Here is a 23,030-nt window from a genome sequence, read left to right as displayed (position 1 = left end):
GGCACTGGATGGGCTTTAAGATCCCTCCAACCCAAACCATTCTGTGATGGTGACTCTGTCAATGTCTGTGTTGTGTTGTGTGCAGCCCAGTGTTAAGTTTGAGGACATCTCAAACTCTGCCTTTTGGCTGGTGGCTTTTGCTGTAGGAGGAGAAACAGCACCAGGGAAGGCAGAGGGAAGCAGGGAAGGTGGCAGAGATCTGTCAGAGCAGTCCCTGTTGGGGCTGGGGCTGGTCATGGCCTGGTGGTCAGAGGTGGCAGTGGAAAGTTCAGTTCAGCAGCAAAGATTTGCTTCAACAGCTTGTTACATTTTTAGAGCCTGGAGATGCCTCAAGTGTGGGTTCAGTTCAGGTCACTCTTTGTACCCTTTAATAGCTGCACACACATGCACACACACACAAAAAGATCATCACTCCCTTAAAATACATGGTCTGGATTTCAACTGGCATTAATTCCTTTTGTGTAACTGAATACAGTTACTGATTCACCACCTTGGTTAGTTCCCGACCTGGAATTCCCCGTGGCAAATGTGTGGCAGGACATAAGAGTGTTAGATTGAGCACTTTTGGTTTGGTACTGATCCTTTTTTTTTTTTTTTTGGCCAAGAAAATGAAATTTTCGAATGGTTCTTAATTCTGTTGAATTTATTCTGTTTATTTGCTGACAAAACCTGACATTAAAGCTGGCTGGTGGCACTCAGGTGCAGACAGGGAACGTGACAGGGTCACACTGCAGGTGCTGGTTTTACAAGTGAAAAAATTGGATTTTCAGACTGAAATGCAGTAACTTGAGGAGCAACGTTTGGTTAACAAAACCACCCAATGAATATGTAACCAGAATCATGAGTTTTAAATGCATGCCTTGAAAAGGACTTAATAGATTTGATCTCTTGGGAAAAGGTTAAAACGCTTTGTGTATCCATCGAGGTTCAGCCTTAGGGGTGAGAGTGGCAAATGTATTCCAGAGAGCTGGGAGAGTGGCTTTATGCTTTATAAATGCAAGTTAGTGACACTTGGGATATGTGGCACATCTGAGGTCACCGAGTCGGGGCCGTGGCGTGACCTCGTTTGCTCGGAGCTGCAGCGTGTGGGAGCTGAACTCCAAAGCATTGCAACCCTGCCCGAGGCATCCGTGAGGCAACCTGGTAAAGTTAGACTCAGCTGAGAGATCCAGGGGAACTTGAATTCTCAAGCAAATACTTGAGGCTTGGATTGGTTTATTTTTATTTTATCTCCCTGTATGCAGTTGTGTGGAGAGGAGTCTGGGGGATACAGAATTTTATAAAGACGCATTGCTTGGTTAAAAAAAAAATCCTGAATTTCTTCATTGCATTGCAAATGCCAGGCTTCAGTTTGAGTTTCCAGTGACACTCTGAGCTCTCCCATTTTAACTCTTCCTTTTCAGCTGGATGTGTTGACATTGACTATAACAAATAACGTGGTGACCTGTGTTGTTTAACAGGCCATCAAGAAAACGAAGAGACCTCAGCTCTGTGGCAAACTCCACCGTGGTGTTACCCACCATCCCATCCTCCCCCAACAACTCAGCAGCAGCTGAGGGTGCAGAGGAGCAGAAACCTTTTGAGAAAGTGCTGTCGAAGGAGTCGCTGGTGATCTCGGGGCTGCGGCACTTCACCGGGTACCGCATCGAGCTCCACGCCTGCAACCACGATGCTCAGGAGTCCCGCTGCAGCGTGGCAGCTTATGTCAGTGCCAGGACCATGCCAGAAGGTGATTCTCTCCCTGAGCTCTGCTGTGGCTTGGTGGCTCCTCCCAAATGCTGCTTTTCCTATGGGAGCCAGCTGCAATATGTAAGACTGGGGCTATCCATATGTCCTGGTGGGAAAAGAGGATGGATGACATATTGGCAGGTGTGAATTTTGCCCAAAGACATGAAACTAAGCCTAATCTTGAACTTGGTTCTAGCTAAGGCTGATGACATCGTTGGCCCAGTTTCCCATGAGCTGGTGGAAAAGAACACAGTGCATTTGAAGTGGCAGGAGCCAAAGGAGCCCAACGGCCTCATCGTGCTCTACGAGGTGAACTACGGGCGGCTCGGGGAGACAGAGGTGAGAGGTTCTGCTTTCACTGCACCTTTGGAGAAGTGGCTCCTCCTGGGAGCCCAGGGCTCTTTAGGATTTCCCTAGTCGGGTTTCCTGGTGAGGGAACTGATGGGATACAAAATTTCAATGGTGAATTTATGTCCTCTGGAAGCCTGGGGTGACGTCAGGAAATAATCTGCCTCTGTGGCGCCTGTTTGCCCAGCAAGCTTAGCTGATTTGCCAACTTTCTGCATGGAGCTTTTTTAGAAATGTTATTTCACAGAAGGACAGAAACCCCACATTGCTGTGTCTCAGATGAAAAGCCTTAAGTTGCACCAGGGAGGTCCAGATTAGATACCAGAAAAAAGTTCCCTGCAGGAGAGCTCAGGCATTGGAATAAGTCGCCCAGTGAGGTGGTGGAGTCACCATCTCTGGAAGTGCTCAAGAGGTGTCTGAATGTGGCACTTGGGGACATGTTTTAGGGCTGATTATGGTGGTACTGGGTTGATGGTGGGACTTGATGACCTTGAAGGTCTCTTCCAACCTTGACGTTTCTGTCGTTCTGTGAAATTTAAGTTGCTCAGAGGAATTAGGATGGCGTTGAGCAGCCCATGAGCTCTTGGGGACAGAGCTGGTGTCAGTGTGACAGGGGCAGGGCTGGTGTCAGTGCCATGGAAACAGGGGCACTCACCAGTGCAGGGCCAGTGTCAGGGCTGAGGACCAGGGCAGCACATGTCACTTGCTCTCTGTAACCTGATCTAGTGCCCTGCAAAACACAAACCCAGCACAAACCACTAACCTGGAGCAGACTGAGGGCCTTTGGGTGTGTGTTTGCCAGCTGGGGAGGTGCTGCAAGAGCCCCAGGGAGCCGTCAGGGAGCTCTGGGTGCTGCAGGAGTCCCAGGGAAGAACTCTCAGGGAGCTCTGGGTGCTACAAGAGTCCCAGGGAGGAACACTCAGGGAGCTCTGGGTGCTGCAGGAGCCTCAAGGAACTCTCAGGGAGCTCTGGGTGCTACAAGAGTCCCAGGGAGGAACACTCAGGGAGCTCTGGGTGCTGCAGGAGCCTCAAGGAACTCTCAGGGAGCTCTGGGTGCTGCAGGAGTCCCAGGGAGGAACTCTCAGGGAGCTCTGGGTGCTGCAGGAGCCTCAAGGAACTCTCAGGGAGCTCTGGGTGCTGCAGAAGTCCCAGGGAGGAACTCTCAGGGAGCGCTGGGTGCTGCAGAAGTCCCAGGGAGGAACTCTCAGGGAGCTCTGGGTGCTGCAGGATGACCCTGCCACAGCCCCTGTCCCCACAGGAAGCCCATTTCTGCGTGTCCCGCAAGCACTTTGCCAGCGAGAGCGGCTGCAAGCTCCGGGGACTCCAGCCTGGGAACTACAGCGTGCGGATCCGGGCCACCTCCCTGGCTGGAAATGGCTCCTGGACAGAACCCACCTATTTTTACGTGGCTGATTATTGTGAGTTCATTTTATTTTCGACATTTAATCCCTGAAAGAAGCGTGGGTTATTTCTGGAGGATGGGGTGTAGCAAGCAGTGCACAGAGAATCACAGGGAGTCATTAAATATTTACCAAATACATCTGTTGTCAAGAACCTGAAATTACTTGGAAACACATGGCTTTTCTTTATTAGTCCTCATTCTGACCAGCCCCACATTTTGTATCTGAAACAGCCTCTAGTTTTGTATTTGTTCCAATTTATTGAGGGAAAAAAATTGTATTTTGTTCCTGTATAATACCTCCAACTCTCTCTTTCTCTCCTAGTGAATGCTCAGCCAAATATTGCTGTTATCATTGTTCCAATTATTTTTGCCATAATAATTGCTGGAATTATTGGAGCTGCTTATGTGCTTGTGAAAAAGAGGTGAGTGCAATTTTATCTTGTTTTCACCAGAAACACCAAAACTTACATCCATACAAAAGTTTTGTTGCTTTGTTGGGAGTCAGTTTTTGTTTAGTTTCTGATTTCCATAGTGACTGCAGCATTAATTTAAGTTTCTGGAAACAGTTTGTGCCTTATGGGGACAGTTTATTTGCTGCATGCTTCGGGGATTAATCAAACCCTCATTGGTGTCAAAAGCTGCAAAGTGCTGAGGAATTTGTGTCTCTTCCAGACAAACCGAAGGACCAACAGGACCCCTGTACGCATCCTCCAACCCTGAGTACATCAGTGCCAGTGATGGTGAGAGCAACCAGGGCTTATTTCTTGTGTAATCACTCAGTCAGTGCAGCTGGATGGGGTTGGAATTGTCTTTGTGGAGTTTTTTTGTAGAATCTATCCCCAGGGTGCCCTGTGGCAGCACTGACCGAGGCTGCTGCAGGAGCATCTTTCAAAAGACGCTTGCTCAGCTCAGAGCTGTTCCCCTCTGCCCAACAGTTTATGTCCCTGACGAATGGGAGGTGCCACGGGACAAGATCACCCTCCTGAGAGAGCTGGGCCAGGGCTCCTTCGGGATGGTGTACGAGGGCATTGCCAAGGACATCGTGAAGGGAGAGCCCGAGACGCGCGTGGCCGTGAAGACGGTGAACGAGTCCGCCAGCCTGCGCGAGCGCATCGAGTTCCTCAACGAGGCCTCTGTGATGAAAGGCTTCAGCTGCCATCATGTGGTAAGTGCTGGGTGCCTCAGCACACAGCTCAGCTCTTCAGTGCCTTCAGAGCCCGACCCTTAGCTCGCCAAAGCAGCAGAGGCTGGGATCCATCAGAGCTGGGATCTTTCCCTGCTGGATTCCACAGAACCCGTTCTGCCCAAGTCGTTTCACTCCTGCTGTTTCTAAACCTCTCAGCCTGACAAGGCCCTGTGGGGCTGTTCTCAGCTCTTTCAGGGGGTGTTGGCTTTGCCCAGTCTGTTTGGACACAGCCTGGAGGGAATTTCTCACTCAATTTTCCAGGTTCGCCTCCTCGGAGTGGTCTCCAAGGGACAACCTACTCTGGTGGTCATGGAGCTGATGGCACATGGGGATCTGAAAAGTTACCTCCGCTCTTTGAGACCTGAGGCTGAGGTAAAGACAGGAGAGAGGGAGTCTGTTGTGGAACAGAGTGACTTGATTTGGGGTTTAATACTTCTTTATTTAATGGCTTTAAGCTGAAAGAGGGTAAATTTGATTTGCTATTGGAAAGAAATTCTTGGCTATGAGTGTGAGGAGGGCCTGGCACAGGTTGCCCAGAGAAGCTGGAAGTGTCCAAGGCCAGGTTGGAAGGTGTCCCTGCCCATGGCAGGGGGTTAGAAGTGGATGATCTTTAAGGTCACTTCTAACCCAAACCATTCAGTGACCCTGTGGTTTTTCATTGCAGAATAACCCCGGCCGGCCGCCCCCGACGCTGAGGGAGATGATCCAGATGGCCGCGGAGATCGCCGACGGCATGGCCTACCTGAACGCCAAGAAGTTCGTGCACAGGGACCTGGCGGCTCGGAACTGCATGGTGGCAGAGGACTTCACTGTGAAAATCGGGGGTAGGTACTGCTGGATCAGAAAATGATCCCTAAGGGCCCTTCCAACCCAGGCCATTCTGTGAGCAGAGATGGTTCTGTGCATCGTGTTCGTTGTAAAGGCAAACTGATGAAGCCAACGTGTCAAACACAGGTGATTCTCACTATCTGCCTTGGGGAAATTGCAGCACTTCCCTCTGTTTCTTCCCTGTGACAGAATTGTGGGGATGTCAGTATGAGCAACATCTCCTGTAGAACCCCAGAGCAGCTTTTCTCACCTTCTCTACTTCCAAACCTCTGTCCTAAAACTTTGTTGCTCTTCCAGCCTAAGCTACCTGGGTTTGTCTCACTGGTCTTTGCTTCCATGAGAATTACAACAAAGAAGGTGTTGGGTACAACAAACCCAGTGCTGATAATCCTGTCATTGGGTCAGGTGGCTTTTAAAAGTAATTTAACCCAGTTTTTAACCCAAACTCTTTTAGAAATAAGTAAATACAACATTTAAAAATAACCTGAAACCCCACAGTATGGTGATTTTTTAGAGCTCTCTGGAGTTAAAGCCAGGGTAGTGGGATTTCAGGCAAAGGGAGCTCTGTTTTACTTACAGAGGATGAATAAAATAATGTTTAGAATAGAAGCTGCCACCAAAAGATTTAACTCTGGAATCTCTGTTGTGGCTCTGTAGAAAAAACGCAGGAAAAGGGAAATGTTTTGAACATTAATCACGAGGTGACAGATGAGTGCAGGCTGGGCTTTGGCAGTGAGGGAAAGGCAACATCCATCTGGAGATGTTGCACAGGAAAAGCAGGGTGGAGGGAGAGGCATTTAACACATCCCAATTGCTTCTTGCAGACTTTGGGATGACCAGGGACATCTACGAGACGGATTATTACCGCAAGGGAGGCAAAGGGCTGCTGCCCGTGCGCTGGATGGCCCCAGAGTCGCTGAAGGATGGGGTGTTCACCACATACTCTGATGTGTGGTAAGTTGTTCTCTGCAATTCCAGATGGATCCCAGCTCAGGAGCTCCTTGTTTTAGCACACACAGTTTAAACTGACTTGTTCAGAGCGCAGACAAAACAAAGCCGTTGTTTTGAAACACTTCCATAAAAATATAGTGGTGTTCTTTTGAAGTGTGTGTTTTCCAAAATAACTCTGTCACTGGGAGGGCCCCAGGATGTTTTGTTCTTACCAGGAGCCTTCTCTCTCCCTTAGGTCATTTGGTGTTGTCCTTTGGGAAATAAGCAGCTTGGCAGAGCAGCCGTACCAGGGACTCTCCAACGAACAGGTGCTAAAGTTTGTCATGGATGGAGGATACCTGGATCAGCCGGACAACTGCCCGGAGAGGCTGTAAGTGGGGAAGCAGGGACAACCAGCCGAGCTGCACTCTTTGCCTGAAGTGTGGCCAACAAAGATGGCTTGGCCTGTGGCACCTCTTAACCCCTCCTCGGCTGGGGAGGAGCAAAACAGACTTCAGTGAGGCACCTTCCACAGAAATTCCACCAAAGCATCCTTAGTGATCCAGGGAAGGGGCTGCCCAGGGAGGTTTGGAGTTCCCATCCCTGGAGGTGTCCAAGGGATGACTGGACGTGGCACTCAGTGCTCTGGGCTGGGCGACAAGGTGGGGATTGGTCAAAGGTTGGACTCAATGATATTGGGAGGTCTTTTACAACCTCAGTGATCCTGGGATTCTGTGTGAGGAGTCACCCTGGAGGAGCTGTGAGGGAAAGCAGCTCTGGCTGCAAAAGGGAGCACAGATGGTAACTCTCTGGTTCTGGTAGCCTCTTCCCCCAGCTGCTTCTGGCCAAAACAGCACTTCCAGAGTCATAAAAGAAACATGTTTTGTGAGTATCCCTATGAAAAAAGCCTGCTGTGCTGGACATTTGTCTGATGGCCAGTTACAAACTCCAGTTTGAAACTCTATTTGTATTTGTAAGTTCTTTCTCCATGGTGTCTGATAACATGTGACCTCTTGCTGCAGCCTTTCTTTTGGGTGGGATGTTTACAGGACCTCTGTCCTCTGCTCAGCCTCCCATTTTCCTTGAAGTTTTGGGAGCTTTGTTATCTTTCAGGCTGAGTTAAAATTAAAAGGGAATTAATTAAAACATGATGACCTGGCTGTAAGTGCATGTGCACACACACACACAAAGAGTCTGTGAACCACAGCCCTGTTTCTTTCGGGAGCCAAGTTAAGAACAATTGAAGGAATTGGAAGGAATTTTTCATCTAGACAGAAATAGAGAAAAAGGAGTGTCAGGATCTACAGGCAAATGTGGAGGCTGGAAAGAGAACAACCAACCTGGGGTGTCAGAGGCACAGTGTGGGTGGGGGGGTCTGCCATGGGTACCAGCCTTGGTCTGCACGTGGAATTGTTCCTCCTGCCCCTGACTCCGCTCTGTCCTGCTGCAGGCACAGCCTGATGCAGATGTGCTGGCAGTACAACCCGAAGATGCGCCCCACCTTCATCGAGATCATCGAGATGCTGAAGGAGGACTTGCACCCCAGCTTCCAAGAGGTCTCCTTCTTCTACAGCGAGGAGAACAAACCTCTGGAGACGGAGGAGTACGAGATGGACTTCGAGAACATGGAGAGCATTCCCCTCGACCCCTCCTCGTACTCCCAGAGGGACAAAGCGCTGGGGAGGGACAATGGACCCTCCATGGCCCTCAAGGGGAACTATGAGGAGCACATCCCTTACACTCACATGAACGGTGGCAAGAAAAACGGGCGGATTCTCTCCATGCCCAGGTCAAGTCCTTCCTAACACTTCCTGTTTGGCCCAAGGGTTGTGTCTGCTTTTTTCCCAATCCACAAATCTCAGGACTCTTGTTATTGCTGCCACAGTGTATGACACACATCTACAAACTCTTCAGATTTTTAATCATCTTACGATTAATTTTTTTTTTGCCAAGTTGACTGGTTGTCAGTGGATTTATCTGTGAACATAAATGGAAGAGGTTTCCATGGCTGCTGTCCCTTCTGTAACCATGGTTTCACAACAGGAAGCGACCGTGTGAGTTCAACTGAAGGAGAAGCATTCACGTTTGCCAACAGAAGACGTGAAGTTCTCTGGTGCCTGAGCTACAGCCCAGCAGTGCGGAACAAGAGCATTTCCAGTAGAATTCCAGGCTTTCAGGCAGGCTCTCCACTACAGCTGAAGGATTCACCACATCAGTCGGACGCGCCAGATCCTCAGATTGACCAATAGCTGCTGCTTTCATACTTTGTTTTCAAGGGGTGAAACCCCTGGGTGCGTGCGTGGGTGTGTGTGTGCGTGTGTGCAGTATCGACGTGTGGGGTGTAACCTACAGCTAAAGAGACACTTCTGGTTTTGTACACAACTTACAGCGCTTTCAGGCACATGGTGGGATTCTCGGGGTGTCCTGCACAGGGCCAGGAGTTGGACTCGATGATCCTGGTGGGTCCTTTCCAACTCAGCATATTCTATGGTTCTCTGTTCTCACAGGAGCTTTCTTCTTCTTCTTGGAAGTGTGTACTTCTCTTTTTTTCCTATTTCCCTGGAGGGACTGAATCCTAAACAGATTATTTTTATACTGAGGACTCTTGGGAGCAGGTTTTCTCTCATTAACAAATGAGGAGAACGTGCTGGGAGCTAAATGAGCAGAACTCTGAGATTTGTGGGTACTTTTAAGACCAAACGAAATAGGAGTCCCCTGACCTGAGACACGGAGTTTTCTGTCCTTACAGCATTGAGTATATATATTGTTTGTTGTAACATATTTAAAGATGTCTTTAGTTTAAATTTTAACTTCATATAAATTATTGACTGTTTATGATCCTTTAGGGGTGGGGAGAGTTTTGGGGGATTGTTTGGTCTTAAAGTGGTCCAAAGATTTCAGAATGAACTAATTTTAGCCTTGCAGGAGTGATGAAGCACATGTTCAGTTCATACTTGACAAGGCTCTGTAATAGTTTCATGATTTATACAACACAGTCAGCTGGCTCCAGTTGAAGCCCCGTCTTGGGTGTTGGGAGCTGAAGGACACAGAACATCCTGGCCTCGAGTCCTGCTCCTGCTCTGCCCCCGTGTCCCTCGCTTTGCCTTCCGCGCCGCAGACGCAGCCAGTGGGAGAGGATGAGCACAAACTGGAGCTGAGAAAGGGACGCTGGAGGGGGGAGCACAAAGCTCTGGGCTCTGCACGCCAGAGGTGACTGTGGCTCACTGCCTGTCTGCTGCTCCCAGGCATCCAGCCTTGTGTTCCCCGAGATTCCTGCTGCAGAACTTCCGGGACGCGGCTCGTCGGGATGTCAGAGCTCGCTGTCAGGACTGTGCTTTGTTGTGCTGCTGTTTGCAAAGACAGAGCTGATGGGCACCTGATGTTGGAGAATAATGGTGAAACTCAGCTGGGGCTGGTGGTGCAGAGGGAGCGAGCTGGCGGGAGCAGCGCGGGAGCAGGGAAGGAAGATGATGGATGTCGCAGGCCCGTGTCATGCAGGAGGTGCTTGAACAGCAGGGAGAGATGCTCAGTCCTTCGCTTCTCCTCCTGGAGAAGTCCAAGATGTGTTTGGTGCTCTCTGCCAGGAGAAAGCGAGGTGCCCTGGCTCGGGGGAGTGCTGAGCTGGTCTGTGACTCCAGCCCGGGCAGTGCTGCTGTGAGCGAAGCAGAGGGGCTGGAATCTGTAGGGAAGAGCTCTCCAAGCCCACACCCAGGGGTGCAGCTGGTTCTGGTAACCTCTGCCCCCAGCTGCTTCTGGCCAAAACAGCCCTGCCAGAGTCATAAAAGGGGGAACGACGGACTCTGGGCAGCGCCGGGAGCTGTCGGGCTCTTTGCTAATGGAGGCTGCTTGGTTCAGCCCAGGTGGAGGGTACAGGTTGCTCCACAAATTTGGGTGGAAAACACAGTCCAGACATGGGTAAGAACCTTTGGATTTCAAAAGGCCTCGTTTACATTTCTTCTGCTTTACAAAGTCGTAACTGTTTAGCAGCTCTATACTACACTGCAGGAAAGAAGACATATTCTCACACTTTTCTAAGGAAGAGAAGTTTTTCTTATTAGAATTTTTTTATTTATTTTAATATATAAAACACTGTAAAAAAAAAGCAACAAACAATTTGTTTTCTTAAACACACAGAACATATAAATTTGTATCTGCAAAATCTTGGCAGGTGGATGTGGTGGGATTATTTTTGCCCTGTTCTGGTGCAGTCTACCTCAGTGTTTCTTAAGGATATTTTTTAATACTACGCACCTCTAAACCTGTTGAAATATTCTGGTCTGGACCTATTGTGGATCAGGGAAAATCAGTATCAGCTGATTCCAATACCAGGGACCATTCATGAAGGGAATGGGAAGGAGCATGGCTCGTCACTGTTGATCCCTAATCTGAACAGTAGTGGCCAATGAACCCATTTACAAATTTGAATCTAATCTCATCCCTTAGTTCTGTTGTGATTAAAAAAAAAAAAAAAGAGAGAACAAAAGAGCCATTTAAATGTTTGGACTTCAGTGAACTCACAACCTGAAAGGAGCAGGCTGCTTCCTCCTGGAGCAGCATGTGCCAGCATGGAGCAGGGACTGGGACCAGCCCTTGCTGTTGGGGTTGCATTGTGGTGGCTTGGTCACTGCTCTTCTCACTGTGAAGAAGTGACCCCAGATCCTGCCAGTGACCTCCTGAAACAAACCTTTCCCAGCATGCCCTTGCTTGGATAACATTTCCAACGGCAGCGATTGTAACTGTGGGAATAGAAGATCTTTTAGCTGAAGGAACATTGGAACCTCGTATTGGGTCTGGCTTTTCCATGCAGTTGATACTGGTTGGCCCTGTGAGTACACATGGTTTGCAACACTTGGATGGCCGAGCCAGGGAGTGCGTGCTGCTCCGTGGACAGGCAGTCCCTTCCCATGGCTCATCGTGTCACCTTCACTCTGCACCGAACGGAGCAGTTGTTTGTACCCAGCACTGTGTGTAAGGTTACTCATCCTTCCTACCTTGTGCCCAGGGGGAGGGAAGGCGTGTGGTACCAGTGGTGAGGGTATCGGATTTCTCCTCTGTAAAACAAACACTAGTGGTTGCTGCTCGTGGCTGTTAGAGATCACACTCAGCTGTAGAATTAGGAAGAATAAATGAACATCACCCGCAAAGCCCAGCTCTCACTGCTGGAAAATCCGTCCTTGGCTCACAGCCGACACTTCAGTCTCTGCTGCTGGAAGATCCTCGCCCCAGGGATGCCCGAATGCCTCACTCAGATCTTGCTGATTCCTGCTCAGAGAATTCCTGCAAGTGGAGACTCACGTGCTATTGAAACCTCTGCTGCCAGGGGCCCCAGCCCGGGCAGGGGTGCTGTGCTGAGCCTTCCTCGGGGGAGCTGCTGCTCTTTGCCCCAGCTTGATCCTTATGGGGCAGAATTCCCCAGCTGCAGTGGAAGCACAACACTCGCTGGTGCTGCTGCTGCTGCTGCTGCTTTAGGAGGAACCAAATGCTGGTGCAGGAGAGCGGGTGGGATGGCTGGAGGAGGACACCCAGCAGTGGGAAGCTCTTTCCTTGCATTAGTATTTGTTGGAGGGTTGGCTCCTGCCCTTTGTGGGCAGAGAACGCCCTGCTTGCAGCACAGGGCAGCAGGACAGACCCCTCAGCCTGTCCAACAGCAGCTGGAGCCTCCTGGGCGCAGTCGGGCACCACCAGATAGCCTGAAATTCACTCTGGTGAATCAGGAGGAGCAAGAAGCTGAGCTCTGCTGAGCTTTCACTGAGAAAATGTCTGAGGTGGAGGCTGGAGAGGTTTCTCAGAAAGGTTTCCACATTAAACTCAATTGCCACTTCCCGAACGGCTCTTGCCAATCTGGAACTTCTCTTGTGGGCCAGCGCAGCGCTGCAGAGCTTGGCTGCTGGGTTAGGAACGTGTCTGTCTTGGCTGCTTGTAAATACTCTATTGTGTTGTAAAATAGAAGAGCTCAGACATAAACTCTGTGCCAGCACTGGGTTGGGAAAGGTGATGGGAACTAGACCACGCTGCAGCGATGATGGTAAAGCAGCTGTGTGGGTATGAAGAAGCTGCTTTTAGGTTGCTAAAGGGTACTCTTAATTTATGGGTAGTTTATCTCTTTCCTTCTAAATTTGTATTATAGCGATGGGACACTTTGCTTAATTTTAGTCTGTTGCCTATAGTGTTGGTATCTCTTTGGAAAAAAAAAAAATCTCGAAGTTGCTTCTTGTGTTACTGAGCTGACTGTGCTGAAGGCAAATAGGAAATGACAGGAGCAAGAAGGGTGCTGAGCCTCTGCTTTAGAGGAAGGGAGGGAGGCAGTCGAGTTCCCTCTCAATGCCACTGTGACACGAAAACGGACCCTGAGGTGTCCTGGGCCCTTCCTGCTACCGAGACTGGAACCTTGTTCTACAAGCCAGAACGTAAAATGTCTTTGTGCCATAAAACCTTACTGTCAAGGCTGTGCCAGGTGCTCCCGTGATCCGTGTGGGGTCGGCTCAGAGCCTGGAGGGAGCACGGAACTGCAGATGAACCCTGTGATCCTCTCGGAGCCGGGGACTCGCAGGAACCCCGGCCCTGCCCAAAGAGCCGCCGCCCCTCGGAGTGTCCTGTGGTCCAGGGAAAGGAACTGCTGAATGGGTTGGAATCAAGAAATAGTTACTTCGTGAAATTCAACATAAGATTTAGTTTGGTATTTGTATGAACTTAATGGAATTTGGCCTTTTTATTACCTTCTGCTTGGCTCTGTGTTCCCTCTGCTTGGATTCTGTCCATGAGTGTCAGTGTAAAGCCTTGACGTGTTCAGCCTTGTTAGGAGCATCACAAGAGTGAAGCCAATCATCCAGCTGACTTTTGGAGGAACCTGACTGTTGAAAAGCAACTCTAAAATTACCATTTTTAGCAAATCTGCTGTCATTAAATGTGTATTTCTTTTTAAAATGAATTTGCTTGTCCTTCTCAGAAGGAAGCACTTATTCTTGCAGTTTGGGCAAATTCACTGCAGCACAATGCAAGCTGTAAGGGGACAGGTAGAGAAATGACTTTTTAAATATTGTATAATAAAGTTAGTATTAACTCCTATGGTGTTGTTATTTTTTTGCCAACAGATTTGCAATCAGACAGAAATTCTGTTCCTGGTAGTGGTTTTGTTCCCACTCGAGTGTTCCAACTGGTGGAGTTAAATAATTCCCTTTCTCAGCCCAGAAGGGTTCCTTGGGAACAGGGTCCGGTGGCTGGGAGGACCTGGAATAGTCCTGGCAGCTAAAGAGGAGCCATCAGTAGAGGTTAAATGTGGGCTCTTGCTTAGCTGAGCCCCAGCCCCTGGTCAGTCCCAGCAGCACCAGTAAATCTTGAGCTAAGGACTCTTTACCTGAGAGCTCCGAGCTCGACTCGACACCAAAGCTTTGTAAATCCCGACTCTCCCAGCAGCATTCCAACGCTTCCACCATCCCTGCTTCCAGGTCTTTTCCCATAACTGAGTCCCATGAAAACTGATGGAGAATTTTAGAAAGGCCACTTCTAAATCTGCAAAGGTAGAGTGTTATTTACACAGGAAAAGTGTCACCTTTTGCTTTAGTTTGGGGAAGGATTTTATTCTTGGGAGTATCAAAACTGGTTTGTATTTGAGGACCCTCATGGATGGGGGAACTGGACATCAGCTTCATCCAACACAGCCCAAAACAAACCCTCTGCTTCACTTAAATAAACCACAGACAGTTTCAGTTATGTTAGGTGATGTTCTGTGAAGTCCTGTTTTTTTTTTTCCCCAGTTCATTCTTGCTGCTCCCACCTTTCCCTCTGCATATCTAAGGCTCCAGAATACAAGTAGTACTGCAGATACCTCTTGTTTGAAATAAAGGATCAAATGTGCCATGATTTTTTTTAAAAAAGGAAGAAAGAAAAGAACCTTCCCCCTTGATTTATTTTTTCAGTGTTTTCATATCTAAGAGCCAAGCAGTGACATGTACAGAAAATCTTTGAATAGTAAAAAAAAAACTTGCTGTGTGTCAGAATATTGAACAATTAACTGTTTATATTAAAATTCTGAATAAATTATCCAAGAATAACTGTTCATTTTGTGTCTGCTGTCTGTGCAGCACTGAAGGCTGCTTTGCCATGAAGAAAGTACTAAATTCGTACTTTGGAATAAGTTGCAAAATAAATGGTGTTAAGGAAAAAACCAAAACCCACAGCTCAACCAACTCAAGGCTTGTGGTGTGAAGCCAGTGGAACTCCTCTGCCTGATGGCTCTGGTGGCCCTGTCCTCACCTCGGGGTCTTGGGTGATGCCTCTGATGCCGTCAGGTGAACTTGGGTACCAGGATTCCTTCTGGAGCATCGAGAGCTCTGTGATGTAATTCTGTTATTTCCCGGGCATGGCCCAGGTGTTCTCTCCTTGGAAGGGACAAACTCCTCACTGGTGGTTTTAAAGTATCAAAGGCAGAGGATCAGCCCTGTCCTGTGGTGGAGCTGCTGTAACCGGGTGTGCACCAGGAACCTCCTGTCCCTCCTCCTGTCCTGTCCAGGCCCTTCTGGATTGGGTTTCTAACTCAAACCTGGTTTTGTTTCACCAGAGCCAAGATTTCCCTCCTGATCGGCTGCACCGGTGAGGTGAGGGCTGCCCCCTCCTGCCAGGGAGTTGTGCAGAGCCACAAGGTCCCCCCTGAGCCTCCTTTGCTCCAGGCTGAGCCCCTTTCCAGCTTCCTCACAGGACTGATTCTTCAGACCCTCCCCCAGCTCTGTTCCCTTCTCTGGACACCCTCCTGCCCCTTAATGTCTTTCTTGCAGTGAAAGGCCCAGAACTGGATACAGCACTCAAGGCCTCCCCAGTGCCATGGTTTTTCTAAGCCTGTCCAGAATGCTCTCACTGTGAGAATGATCATAAACAAACTGGTATTTTAAGATGTTTCGGAGTTGCTTCTTCTGGCACAGGCTTGTTCTCTGGGAATGCTAAAATGCAAAAATAAGCAAAGCCACAAAATGAACTTGCTGTCCCAGGAGGTTTGCTTCCCACTGGGCTCTCTGGGATGCTGTGGGGAGGCTGCTGAGACTTGGACAGCCCTTGTGCCATTATCCCTCCTCACTTCCAGGCTGCTTTGGCACCCCCCAAGCCGTGTCAGACACGTGGCAGGAGGAAAAGAGCTCATCTTGTTTGAGCCAAGGACAACTCACCATCCCATCAGCCAGAGCAGCTGCCTGGTGTTTAGGAGCTTCCCTGATCTCTGATGCTAATCGAGCTCTTGTGGACTTCAGAGAAATTAAACCATAATTCCTCTTTGCTCTTGTGGTTTCCTGGAGCACAGGGTAATTGCCATTCTAAGTGCTGCCAAAGCTGCGGTCTCTGAGTAATTGGCGTGAGTGGTTCTTGTTCTGATTAGGGTTTGGCTGGGGCTGGTGAGTGCTCGGGGCTCTGGGATGAGGAGCATGTGTGCATCAGCCCACGGGGCTTGTTGGGAAGGAGGGAATGCCTGGGCCAACATACTCGAGGCTGGACCCGAGGGTTTCTGTCTGCTGTACCAAGGGCAGGGCAGGGGCACTGCCTTGGAGCTGAAGTCTTTGTCTCTCTCCTGTACAGGTGAATAAGGTCAGTACAGGCATTTCTGTGCCTTGTTCACCCTGCGTAAGACAGACCTGCTGGGCTTTGGGGTGTCTGTTGCTCCACAAGGTCAAACCATGACAGCAAAGACCAGGGACTCGTTAAGAGGAGCCCTGTGTATGTAGGAGGCTAACGAGCCATGGTGCAAGGAGCCCACGGGCTGGGCCAGGCGTGCGGGGTTCAGGGCCCACACGGTGGTTTTTCTCTGAAGGGAACAGGAAGCAGTTGCGGCAATAGCTGCTCCTCGCAGCCATCATGACTTCAGGGCTCCCAGGGCTCCTGCACCGGCTGCTTCAGGGTCCACGACCCCCCTGGTGACCCTGCTGGACCCTCCTGGAGCCCAGACCCCCTCAAGGGTGGGAGTGAGCAGCACTGGGGCCGCTGTGGTGGGAAGTGCAGCATGGGAGAGGTGGGTTTGTTTGTGCCGTCGGAAAGGGGAAGCGGTGAGAGGGTTGAGCCAGCGGTCCCCGTGAGCAAACCGCCCTCATGGCCGCTGCTTCCCCGGTGAGGCTCCGCTTCTCGCTCTGCTCCAGCAGCTGGAGAAGAAGCCAGGGCTGTCAGATCTGAGCGTGCACGAGGAACCCTCCGCAGATATGCCTCCAGCCTTCAGGGTAAGTCTCTCTCTGCACAAGCTCCATCCCACAACAGAGGTGTTGTCACTCACCATCCTCAAGGCCTTGTGAGGAAGCAGCTTGTCTTGAAGCCAAAAGTCCCAGCGCTGGGTTTGTGCAGCCTCCCTCCTGCACGAGCTTCAATGCAAAACATGGACTGGGGAGGCTCAGCCTTCACGGGGTTTTGCTCTGCTGTGAGTGAAGAGGAGGAGATGAGGTCAGGGTTTAACCCCCAGGTGTCCCCGTGGTGGGCTCTGGGGCAGTGCTGGGCTGGCTGAGCACCCTTCAGGTGCTGCTCTCGGCTCCTGCTGCTGCTGTGCCACAGCTGAATGTTTGCAAAAACACCCTGGCACTGCCCACAGTGGGGTTTGGGCTGTGCACAAGAGGGGTCCATGCCCTGGGCCCCCAAATTCCACTCTGGACTGCCCACTCGAGGTCTATCAGAGAGATGGAAGCAGAGGGGATGTAGACAGGGCTGTAATGGGCAGGGCACACTTCGGGGTTTGTGGCCAGGCAAGAAGAAAATTTTTTGACACCTGCTTTTTGGGCTCCAAGCCATGGAGGTACCTGTGGTCATTCCCAGATCGGCTGGGCTCTGCTCAGTGAGGCCACAGGCATCAGCTGAACAGCAAGGAGGAGTTTTGGTCTGGCCCCAGAGCCCAGCAGCTGCACTGGGGTAAAACTTGGCTCCTTCAGCCTAATGGAAAGGTCGGGAGGTAAGTTTGGAGCCTGTCTGGGCTGTAGGGCTGGTGCCAGCTGGGAGCAGTGGGCTTGGAAGGTGAGGAGTTGGGTGTCTTGGGGCAGTTTGGCGTTAGCTGAGATTGCTCCCACCTTCCTCCCTGTGTGGGAGAGCTGGGGAGAGCTGAGGAGAGCTTGGAGAAAGGCCCTTGCCAGGGGACTGGGACTTGCTGTGAGCTGCAGGATGATGCTGATGTTGCGGAGGGATGGGGTCTCTTGCAGTCCCTCACAGAGGCTCTGCCATAGCAGAAAGTGAGAAAAAAGTGTAAATAGCGAGGCTTCATAAACATCCTGTAAAGACATCAAGCCTTGTAAGTATCAACTCTGACCCTTCACTGAAGGTGAAGGTGACTCTTACCCAGGTGAGAAGAAGTGCCTGAAAGTTGATGGTCTGTCACACTCACAGCCATGAACAGAGCAGAGAGGCTTTGGCAGAGGGCAGGGGGGCTGTGGTGTGTTAACAGCTTGTTTTCTGTTTCTGTCTGCAAGCCTCGAGCAGCACTCAGGGGCTCTGTGTGCTCCGAGGCCACTAATCCTCAGGTCCAGCTGTAGGAAGTCACTGACCTGTCACACAGGTGGGAACGCCAGGGACCAGGAATTTCTCTCTGGCTACAGCTTCCATCAGCTGATACTTCTGACAAAACACTTGGCTTCTCCACTCCCCCCTTGGCAGCCCCTGGGCTGCAGCCTGCAGCGCTGCCTTAGAGTGCGCTGAGCTCTGCCGTGCTCCGTGCCGGCGTCTCCTGCTCGGGGTCGTACCTTGCACGGGGCTCCCAAATGTCAGACTCGCTGCTCAACCACTCCTGGCCATCGTTTTCCAAGCGCTGGAAGAAGAGATGGTCCTTTAAGCGAGGTAATGGCCTGTGGGGACAGGGGGCTGAGTGTGTGGTGGGAGCTGGGTTGTGGCAGGGACAGCCTGTCCTGGACTGAGCAGGTACCAAAGAACCCCGGGGGCCCCAGGCAGAGCTTGTTCCGAGGTGCCCCCCGCTCCTCCCTGCAGGGGACACTGCCTTAACGGTGGTTAACGCTTTTCCTTCCATTTAATCTTCTTTTCAAGGCACATAATTGCCTCCAGGAGCTGGGTAATGGGTTAAATATCAGCCTTCTGGTTTTGTAATAAGTTTGTTTCGTGGCTGGCAGTGAGCTGGAGGTCCCGGTGCTTGCAGACAGCTGTCTCTGCATGCTGCCTGGCCAGAGTTTGGTGTTTGAGGAGATGTGGGGAAAAAGATTCCTCCGGTCTTTCAGTGAAGGCTGACAAGCAGAGCCCCCATGTCCGGAGCCCTGGCGGTTTGGGTGGCCCTGGCTGGGCTTCACTTTGTCCAGCAGCAGGGGTGGGAAATGGCAGCAATTGGTGTGAAGTGGCCTCATTTCTGCATGTGGTGCCGTGACTTGGAAAGAGGGAAGTGAGAGCCCTGGGAAGCAGGACATTTGCAGTCCAGGAGGAGCCAGACACTGCTTGTGTCCTTGTGAGCAAACACTACCTTCAGGCTGATGCTTTTGGGTACCTTTTCCTGCAGCACCAGAGCTCCTGCTACTCTTTCTCCTTCATTATTCCCCACCCACTCCCAGTTCTCTTCTGGAGTGGATGTGCAGGAGACCAAGATCTAAACTGAACAGTTGAGGGAAGGTTAATTCAGAGCAGGAGGCAGAGTCCTGCAGGCTCTGATGTGTGGTGAGCCCCCAGCAGCTCCCCCAAGCCCCAGCTGGACACCCCACTCCAGCCTCCCCAGTGCCACGCCTGCTGGGGGGTTATGGGCTCGCTGGGAAGGCACAGGTGGGCTGATTTCTCTAAGGAATGAATCAGCCTCACGGTGCTCCCAAGCACTGACTGCTTTGGAGAGGGCCTGGGTACAGCCAGCTCCTTTCAGCAGGTGCTTGCAGAGCAGTTTGTCCTGTTGTGCTTGGGCACAAAATGCTCGGGTCTCACTCAGCCCCCCTCTCACGCTGATGTTCTGTAGTGTGGTACTCGCTGGTCCACGTGGGACAAACCCTCAGTGCCCTGCAGAGCCACTGCAGGAACCTGCACAGAGACTTGGAGGGACTCAGAGGGGCTGCAAAGCCCCCTGAGCCCTGCTGAGACCCTTCAGCTGAGAGACAGCAGAGAACAGTCCTGGCTCCCTGCTCCTCTGCCCTCTGTGCCCAAGAGCCCAGCCCCAGGCGCGGTGATAAGGCAGCAGCTCTGTACAGTGTGTTACAGTGTGGGACAGCTTATCTTCCCCTGCTCCTGCCCACAGCCAATCCCCACCGCTGCCAGTGCTGGCCACGAGGGGCCCACGCCAGGCGAGGGACTGCACTTCAGCTGATCTTGGCACAGGGAGTTCAACGCTTGCTTTCCAGAGGTTTTTCCCTATAGCTCTGGACACCCTGCAACAGGATATGTGAAGGGCAGCTGGTGCGGGGCAAGCAGAGCAGGGGTGGATCAAGGGAAGATGGAATCATTTTTGTTTCTTGTCCGTGATGCTCTCCATGGTTTCCCAACAGTCTCTATCCCTGACTGCTGGGAAATGCCCAGACATTCTTGTCTTTCCTTCCTCCTGGGATTGTTTCATGGAGCAGAACTGCCCAGTGCCTTTGTCCTGCCACGTTTGGTGTGGCCTTTCCCCGGTGGGAATGCAGACAGGGTTTGATGTCGGAGGATGTGACTGGTGTGGCCAGAGCTCACATCCCTGTTTTCTTCTGACATGTCCCCTCCCAGCGCCAGTCTGACTCCAGGGTCACTCGGGGACATGCAGCATCCTGCACCAAGCCAAGGGACAGGCAGGTGAGGAAGGGACACTGCTGGCAGGGCTTGTTCCAGTGCTGGCTGCTCTGGTGCTGTCACCTGCTGTGACACCTGTGGGTGCAGCTCCAGTGACCGGCCTGTCCCACGGAAACCAGCAGAGCCACTTACAGGAGGGAGGGTTTGAGTGGAGGTCTGAATTGGAATTACGAAAATCTCTGTTGGGATCCCAGTGGCCTTGGGCACAGCTGCAGCAGCATGAAGCCTTCTTCCTTGAGGCAGAGCAGGTCAGCCTGCTGATCCCGCTGTCCCCACAGCATCAAACCCCCTGAGACCATCCCAGACTGTCACACGCCGTGGATGCCTGTTACTGCTTCCTTCCTCCCCACGCAGCAGCCCGGAGTCATCATGTTTCACCCGTGGGAAGCTCTGGCAAAGTGCAGGAACCATCCCAGCCCAGTCAGCGATGCTTCCTCCCCAGCTCTGCCCCGGGAATTCCTCTGAGGAGGCTGCTCCCTGCAGCAATAACCTTTTATGGTTTCCAGCCAGAGACGAATTAAGCAACTGCAATACCTAATCTGCTTAATGTTCTCCTAAAGCAAACAGCATTTGTTCTTGAAAGTGTCATTTTGTTATCCCATCTCCAGCTTCAGCTGAGGAAAGGTGACTGCTGCTGTCTGCCAGAGCCTGGGGGGGCCGAGATTCCCTGTCCCCTTGTCACCATGCCGGAGCCTGGGTCCTTCCAAATAGGCAGAGTGCAGGACACAAGGGGCTCCAGATTTTGCCACACTTGCTGACACATTGGTGACCACCTTGATCATTGATACAGGGATGTTCACAGCCCCCCAGACCTGCCTCCTTCCTATGTGAGCTCCACGCTGGTCCTTCCTTGCCCATCATCCCACAACCTGATGCCGAAGGTGTATTTTCCCTGTGAGCCCCTCTGTCACCCCCTCGCCCAAGCGCCTGCTCCATGCTCGGTGCCAGCCCAGCCTCTGCAGTGGGAGCCTGGCACTGCCGTGGCTGGTGCTCACACATTGCCTAAAATGGTGTCCCCAAGGCTGCCGCCGTGTGCGCCGTGTGCCGCTGCCTCGACCCTGAGCTCTGATTTATCGCGTGTTGAACCGAGTGTCTGAAGCCTCCGAGGAGGATTTAAGTCCTTTGGTGGGTCTGGACGGGGTCTGTTGACTGCAGCCCACGCCTTGGCCAAATCCTGAACCCTGCATGGCACAGGCATAGCACAGGGAATATTTTCCAGGCCTCCGAGGAGCTGACTCTGTTCCAGGGATGCACTTTAGGGCTGCATGGAGCCTGGTGCAGGCCCAGAGTAGCCTTGGCGGGATGACTGGATGCTGCTTGGGAGGAAAAAACTCCTTGTTTTAGTTAAACCTTCAGGCCAGGGCCCTGGCCTCTGTCAGGCCACAGCCCTTGTCAGCTCTTGCTGCCTCCCAGGGCTTTGCTGCCTTCCCTGTGGGTAGTTCGCTGCTGAAGGGATGGTGAGAGCAGGGAATCTCCTTTTCCTTCCTTCCTTCCTTGGACTGGTATGAGAGGAAGCACCATTTGTCCTGGTCTCCCTGGGATGCTCCCCACATCCTGGTTGCTGCCCCTGGGTCCATTGTACCTTAGCTTTCATTCCAGCCTGTTTGGGGGGTTGAATGGCTTTCACTGCCTGCTGAGAGCTTTGGCTGCTGTTTCCTACAAGCTCATGCCAAAACCTGGGCTGGTTCAAGGGTGTATTTACTTCATAATGCTGATTTTTGATTGCAAGCTGAATCCAGGTGCACTGAGGAAAGCAAAAGGTGATGTTTAATAGCTCACTAAATCTCTGCCAGTTGCAGATGCAGCTCAGGGACATCCTGGGCAAGAATTGTTCTGTTCATTAAAAACGTCATGTGAAGTAAATTTTACAGCCTTGCTAGAAAGCCTGCTTCAAATTTTCCCTGGTCTTGTAGCTAGAAATCCCTTAATTAAAATAATGCCTTCAGAAGTGTTTTCTTTCTATATTATTTATAGTCCTTCACTTGAAACCATCCCAGACATTTGAACACACCAATTGCTCCTTAAAACAGAAAATCTGGCATCTACAGCATGCAGTGGGATCCAAGGAACAAACCTCCAAACTCTCCCTCACGTTTGCTGCTTTTTTCTAGTTGGCACCATGCAATTCCTGGCTGAATTGTGTAGCTTTATCACCCACAGCAGGACACAAACTTTCCAAGAGTGTGTTTTTTAACAATGTCTTCCTCATATTAATGTTTTTATGCTTGGCTTTCCCGGAGTGTGATGGGTTTCTAGCAGTTTCCTGCTGGTTTTTCCCATTGCATAGATATGGCCGCTTACAGTCTTGCTGTTGTTCTCTGCATCTTCAGAGATCCACCACGGTGCTTCAGCCAACAGCCTGGCTTTTTTCCTTTGCCTCAGCTGTGTGTGTCTCGAAGGAATAAAAAGCCTCCGTGAGTCATGAGATGGTTCAGGGATTGTGGCTAAGGTTTACACAGTGTCTCGCTCCATAGGAATGTGCTTCAGTCAGCTGGACCAGCTATTGTATCACAAAACACATCCAGACCTTGGTTTTGTTTCTCAATGAGTTATCAGATGGTGTACATACACTCAGGTTCACACTCCTGTCTGGGGAGAATCCACAGGAGTGGTCTGGAACCAGGAGAATTATGTGCTCCCAGTAGTGCTCTGCATATTCTGTGTTGCCTGGAGCCACTAATATATCTCCAGTTTGCCTCCCAATATCCTTTATTACCCACCCAGGCATCCTTTATTCCTTAGGGATGAAAATAAAATCACTGCCAGTATTTTTATTCCTAGACTTCTGATTTAAATGTCCATAATGTCAGTAACAGATATCAAAATACACTTAATTCTTTTACTGTGGAAAAAGCCTCTGCAGCATAGGACACCTTATGAGGGTCTGGCTGGGACAGTGTAAGCCTGGTTTGTCCCCTTCCA

At 50.9% G+C, this 23,030-nt stretch overlaps 2 protein-coding genes across 5 annotated transcripts in view; both read left to right on the top strand.

The window, feature by feature from the left end:
* INSR (insulin receptor) overlaps positions 1–14,478 on the top strand; it is a 56,046-nt gene extending 41,568 nt beyond the window's left edge. Inside the window, exons 11-21 of the mRNA XM_048287679.1 lie at positions 1,461–1,729; positions 1,925–2,067; positions 3,335–3,494; positions 3,801–3,900; positions 4,151–4,218; positions 4,414–4,643; positions 4,926–5,036; positions 5,329–5,488; positions 6,317–6,446; positions 6,679–6,813; positions 7,873–14,478. Coding sequence (XP_048143636.1) covers positions 1,461–1,729; positions 1,925–2,067; positions 3,335–3,494; positions 3,801–3,900; positions 4,151–4,218; positions 4,414–4,643; positions 4,926–5,036; positions 5,329–5,488; positions 6,317–6,446; positions 6,679–6,813; positions 7,873–8,227 — 1,861 coding nt within the window. The 3' untranslated portion in view covers positions 8,228–14,478. The remainder of the gene's footprint in view (positions 1–1,460; positions 1,730–1,924; positions 2,068–3,334; positions 3,495–3,800; positions 3,901–4,150; positions 4,219–4,413; positions 4,644–4,925; positions 5,037–5,328; positions 5,489–6,316; positions 6,447–6,678; positions 6,814–7,872) is intronic.
* A 1,949-nt stretch (positions 14,479–16,427) lies between these two features.
* ARHGEF18 (Rho/Rac guanine nucleotide exchange factor 18) overlaps positions 16,428–23,030 on the top strand; it is a 50,783-nt gene continuing 44,180 nt past the window's right edge. The window contains exon 1 of one of the 4 annotated variants that reach the window (XM_048287789.1): positions 16,428–16,612. Coding sequence is in view for 3 of the 4 variants with exons in the window: in XM_048287788.1 (XP_048143745.1) it covers positions 18,128–18,203 (76 nt within the window). In the remaining variant the exon portion in view is untranslated. Of the gene's footprint in view, positions 16,613–18,064; positions 18,204–23,030 lie in introns of those variants that run through there. The other 3 variants (XM_048287788.1, XM_048287786.1, XM_048287787.1) reach the window with 3 other exon arrangements.

Source organism: Corvus hawaiiensis, chromosome 28, assembly GCF_020740725.1.
Source record: "Corvus hawaiiensis isolate bCorHaw1 chromosome 28, bCorHaw1.pri.cur, whole genome shotgun sequence".
NCBI classification, from domain to species: Eukaryota; Metazoa; Chordata; class Aves; order Passeriformes; family Corvidae; genus Corvus; species Corvus hawaiiensis.
This window is presented reverse-complemented; position numbering and strand designations above follow the sequence as displayed.